Source organism: Babylonia areolata, chromosome 26 (assembly GCF_041734735.1).
Source record: "Babylonia areolata isolate BAREFJ2019XMU chromosome 26, ASM4173473v1, whole genome shotgun sequence".
In the NCBI taxonomy this organism is placed as follows: domain Eukaryota; kingdom Metazoa; phylum Mollusca; class Gastropoda; order Neogastropoda; family Buccinidae; genus Babylonia; species Babylonia areolata.
The window spans coordinates 42,768,405-42,774,255 of NC_134901.1; the positions used below are offsets into that span (position 1 = coordinate 42,768,405).

General features: G+C 42.8%; 1 protein-coding gene across 1 annotated transcript in view; it reads left to right on the forward strand.

Annotated features, from left to right (window-relative positions):
* The first annotated feature begins 1,521 nt into the window (after nt 1-1,521).
* LOC143300570 (uncharacterized) overlaps nt 1,522-5,851 on the forward strand; it is a 217,035-nt gene continuing 212,705 nt past the window's right edge. The window contains exon 1 of the mRNA XM_076614331.1: nt 1,522-1,680. Within this exon, the coding sequence (XP_076470446.1) occupies nt 1,635-1,680 (46 nt within the window). The 5' untranslated portion in view covers nt 1,522-1,634. The remainder of the gene's footprint in view (nt 1,681-5,851) is intronic.

Here is a 5,851-nt window from a genome sequence, read left to right on the forward strand (position 1 = left end):
AGAAAACAAAGGAAAACGTGATAAGCGTCATAAGAAAACGAAGGAAAACGTGACAAGCGTCATAAGAAAACAAAGGAAAACGTGACAAGCGTCATGAGAAACCAAAGGAAAACGAAAAGTTCTTTAGAGACTTTTTCTCTGCAGAAGAGCTGATATTTGTGAAGAACGCCGTTTTTTTTTGCAGAAAAAACAACAAACAAACACGACAGTTTGTGGCATTTTTGAATGACTTTGTGTCGACACTGCACAGTTCAACCCTCTCCCACACAAGGAAACTGAAAAATAGAGACGTAATATTTATCTGAAGTTACAGTTTGTGACGGCCAGCGTTCGTTCCTGCAAGAATGTTTTACTGAAAAATAGAGACGTAATATTTATCTGAAGTTACAGTTTGTGACGTCCAGCGTTCGTTCGTGCAAGAATGTTTTACTGAAAAATAGAGACGTAATATTTATCTGAAGTTACAATTTGTGACGGCCAGCGTTCGTTCCTGCAAGAATGTTTTACTGAAAAATAGAGACGTAATATTTATCAGAAGTTACAATTTGTGACGGCCAGCGTTCGTTCCTGCAAGAATGTTTTACTGAAAAATAGAGACGTAATATTTATCTGAAGTTACAGTTTGTGACGTCCAGCGTTCGTTCCTGCAAGAATGTTTTACTGAAAAATAGAGACGTAATATTTATCTGAAGTTACAGTTTGTGACGTCCAGCGTTCGTTCCTGCAAGAATGTTTTGCAACTTCTGAACCTGGATTACTTTGTGGTGGTACTTTGCCCCCTCACCCCCCCCCCCAAAAAAAGTGTCTTGACCAATGAAAACTAAGTGACTAGAATACAATCAATCATTTTTTGAGGATTGGTGAGCGAGACAAAAAGCCCCGGCCAAAGGGTATTGATGGCAGTATTGTGAAATCAACGGGGTTAGTCATTCCGGATTTCTCGGCGTGGCTGCGATGTGTGCACAGACGGGTTTGTTGGCTGGGTGACTGTTATGCAGACAGTGACCACTCACTGCCCGCTGACTGCCAGAGTCACGGTGACAGCTGTTTTACCGTAGAAAGTATCCATTCAAAAGGACAGAGGGAATAGGAAATAAGAAGAAACAGAGAAAAAAACAGTGTGGGGGGAAGAAAAAAAATGAAAGAAAGAAAGAAAAATCCCACAGCACGTACACAAGCAACAAAACCACGAACAAGTCCAAAGAAAATGACCGTGTGTGCCGTGTAGTCAGTACTGACAGAAACTTGACACACATTCACGGGTCCTGCAGAATGACTCTATCACGTAGTCTGTGAACGTTTCGCTTCCAGTCCGCGGGACGTTTTTGGTATCTGCCAGTAGAGAAGAAGCTGGAAAATGAGCTTTGCATTTAGTCAGCGCGGCGTAAAACAATAATTGTTGGGAGGGAGGAGGAGAGAAGAAGAAGAAGGAGGACAACAACAACAACTACAACAACAACAACAACAACAAGCCAACAGAAAACAATCAAAACAAAACCAATTGTTAGGGTTTTTTTTTTGTTCGTTTCGGACGGAGGGTACATTTGTTTGGGTACAGCTATTTTGCGATCGACATTAAAGACGGGACCCCACCCGGCTCCCGCCCCTCTCCATCTCTCTCCCTCATCGGCACTATGGATGTAATGATCCCAGGATGCTGTCCGCAAGTTGTGTCGAGAGGTAAGTCTGTCCGTGTGTGTGTGTCTGACCATCAGTTTGTCGGGTTGTGTCCCGATGTCGGTAGAGCACGTTTTAAGCCGCTGTTTCAGTAGTAATGAAACCTTTTTTGGCCTCCAGAAACTACGGAACACGTGTTACCAGTTTCAAATGTTAACATTTTTTTGGAAAAAAAATATATTTCAAAACTGTTCTTTATTAAAGTTAGCTAGTTATGTGTTAAATAGTTCAGCTGGTTGTTTATTGTAGGTCCCCACATGAACCTCTTTTCAAAAAAAATAATCTACAGAAGTAGTGCATACAATATTTTTTCCCCTAATTCCGCTTCCCCCGTCCCACCTCTCACACACACCCTTCCAATATTATGTTTTTTCTTTCTCCAATCACTGACACTCACCCTCTCCATTTTAGATTTTGTACTCTATCTTTTCCACATTCTGTTCCCTCTTTCTGTCTGTCTGTCTGTCTGTCTGTCTCTCTCTCTCTCTCTCTCTCTCTCTCTCTCTCTCTTCCTTCCTTTCTTAGTCCCCTCCCCATTGCCCCCCCTCCCTCCCACCTCAACCGCCCCCCTTTTCATTCGAATATACAGAAATGTCGATTTCTAATTAATGCTAACAATCATCATTATGATAGGAATGATAATAATCTAAATAATAATAATAATAATTTTATCAGTTTATTTTCAGTCTAATATCATCATCTTAGATGAACAGACTGAAAATAAATAAACGAACGAATCCCTATGTCGGTATGTCTCCTTGCTGCATGCTCCTCAGTTCGTTGCTGTTGGACATTTATCATTGACCGCTGTGACGTACAGCCAACTGACACTGTCCATTGAAGCGTCTTACAAAGGTTCTGTTACATGTCAAACCTGTCAATATATATATTTTTTTTTCCAATTTATTTATTTATTTATTTACTTCAGTTTTTTGTATTGCTCTAACTTTTTTAGGCGTCGGGTAAATTCTTCTTCTTCTTCTTCTTCTTCTTCTTCTTCTTCTTCTTCTTCTTCTTCTTCTTCTTCTTCTTCTTCTTCTTCTTCTTCTTTCTTTCTTTCTTTCTTTCTTTCTTTCTTTCTCTTTTTTCTTTCTTTCTTTTCTTTCTTTCTTTCTTCAGTCTGCTTGCTCGTGTTATTCTTGTTGTGCGTCTTCTCCTTTCTCTTATTTGCTTTGATTGTCAGCGGTGAACTCAATCACGACAATGTGTACTGATTGTCAGCGGTGAATGAACCAATCACGATAATGTGTACTGATTGTCAGCGGTGAATGAACCAGTCACGACAATGTGTACTGATTGTCAGCGGTGAATGAACCAATCACGATAATGTGTACTGATTGTCAGCGGTGAATGAACCAATCACGATAATGTGTACTGATTGTCAGCGGTGAACTCAATCACGATAATGTGTACTGATTGTCAGTGGTGAATGAACCAATCACGATACTGTGTACTGATTGTCAGCGGTGAATGAACCAATCACGATAATGTGTACTGATTGTCAGCAGTGATTGAACCAATCACGATAATGTGTACTGATTGTCAGCAGTGATTGAACCAATCACAATAATGTGTACTGATTGTCAGCGGTGAATGAACCAGTCACGATAATGTGTACTGATTGTCAGCGGTGATTGAAGCAGTCACGACAGTGTGTACTGATTGTCAGCGGTGATTGAAGCAGACACGATAATGTGTACTGATTGTCAACGGTGATTGAACCAATCACGACAATGTGTACTGATCGTCAGTGGTGAATGAACCAATCACGATAATGTGTACTGATTGTCAGCGGTGAACTCAATCACGATAATGTGTACTGATTGTCAGCGGTGAATGAACCAGTCACAATAATGTGTACTGATTGTCAGCGGTGAATGAACCAATCACGATAATGTGTACTGATTGTCAGTGGTGATTGTGTACTGATTGTCAGCGGTGAATGAACCAGTCACGATAATGTGTACTGATTGTCAGTGGTGATTGTGTACTGATTGTCAGCAGTGAATGAACCAATCACGATAATGTGTACTGATTGTCAGCGGTGATTGAAGCAGTCACGACAGTGTGTACTGATTGTCAGCGGTGATTGAAGCAGACACGATAATGTGTACTGATTGTCAGCGGTGATTGAAGCAGACACGATAATGTGTACTGATTGTCAGCAGTGAATGCGTACGTCCGACTAGCTTTTAGATGAAATCTGTTGATCGTGTGTAATAAATTATGTTTTATCACGAAAGCGGTTTGAACACGTATCTTAATGATTTATGTGTAATATTGTTCAGTTTCACCACATGAACAAAACTCGGAGCCGCTGCTGAAAAAAAAGAAGTCAAATAAAAAAGTCAAGTCTCCCCACAACGAATTGCAGCCTTGGGTAATCCCCATAGCTTAACCCTTTCACCGCCAGTCAATTTAGAGTACAAAATTCCCTTGTGGTATGAACACAGAAAAGACAGTGGCTGAGAATAGCTGGGGATTCCCCCTGCGATGTATAGAAAATATGGCCCATCCTACCACCGAGCATTAAGAGCAGTAGGTTCATGGATAACAGACCAATGAATGGTCACCTTTCAGTGACATGGGTCCTCTACCACGCCTGTGCATAAATGCGAGCTTGGCGGTGAGAAGCGTTAAAAGCCATTGTTCCGTCAGACACACACACACACACACACACACACACACACACACATATATATATATATATATATATACAGAGAGAGAGAGAGAGAGAGAGAGAGAGAGAGAGAGAGAGAGAGAGAGAGATTTACGTACGTAAAACGGAATGTTCTTTGTGATAAGAGAGGAGTGGAGATACGGAATGAAAGATAAGGTAGGGGATTTACAATACAAGGAATATATCATTTACAGTTGTGCCGACATGATTTTTTAAATTTTTTATCGCTCTTGAATATAAAAGAATGGTGGATATATATATATATATATATATATATATATATATATATATATTAGATATATATAATGGAAGAGAGCGGGGGCGGAGGGTGGGGGATGAGGGTAGCATGACACACATCAAGTATAATAGTTTTGCGAATATAATATGGGTGGTTGTTTAACACTGACGGGAGAGGGGTTGAAGGGAGGGAGGAGGAAGGGAGGGGGTGAGGTACTAGTGAGAAACAGGGAATGGCCAAACCCACTGAGGCCGAAATGAACAACGACTTCCCTTTGGCTTTAACTCTCTCCATACGAACGGCGAAAGAGACGACGTTTACAGCGTTTCACCCCAATTACCACCATCAAAATATTGCAGGTGGAACGCTCATATACTGAAGAGGTGAATGTTGACAAAGAATACCACAATTCTGACGACGGAAGCTAAAGGTTGGGTCATTCAGACACCCACTGGACATCCGAGGGGTCTGTGTGGAGGAGAAGAGAGGACTGGCCGTACTGAGGGAATTAAAGCACCACCACCACGGCCACGGCCACAGACACCCCCCCCCCCCACACACACACACACCACGCCCAGTTGAGGTGAACTTTGCCAACGGAACAAACTGACACGTCATGTCTTCCCCGCTAGCTCTCTGGACCAGCGGCAAGCGGCCTGTGGTGGAGCTAGCTACTCACCAGCCCATCCTCTGCTGAGCTCTGAGCACAAAGCCGTGCTGCTTATTAGATGTAATGAGTGTGTAGCCAGGCCACCACCAGCAGCCGCTGCTGCTGCCCTGGGAGGGAGGGGAGTGGGGGGGAGGCGGAGGAGGGGTGGGGGGTGGGGGCTTGTGTGACGTTTTACAAAGAACACATGACCGTAATCATGATGTACGGCGGGCGTTACGACACACACAGATCAAAGAGAAAGGGAAGGGAGGTGGAGGGGAGAGGTAGAAGGAGGGTTGAGAGAGAAAGACGGAGAGAGAGGGCGATAGATAGACAGTGGGACAAAGAGAGAGAGAGAGAGGTTTCCTTTTTTATTATTATTATTTTTTTTAATCCAGCTGGCGAAGCTCGCATGTGAGGGTCATTAATGGCAGTTCTAACACTCTCCTCTTCTCTCTCTCTCTGTCTCTCTGTCTCTGTCTCTGTCTCTCTCTCTCTGTGTCTCTCTCTCTTTCTCTGTCTCTGTCTCTCCCCCCTCTCTCTCTCCCTCCTTCCCCCTATCTCTCTTTCTATCTCACTCCTCCCCCCCCTCCCATCTCTCTCTCTC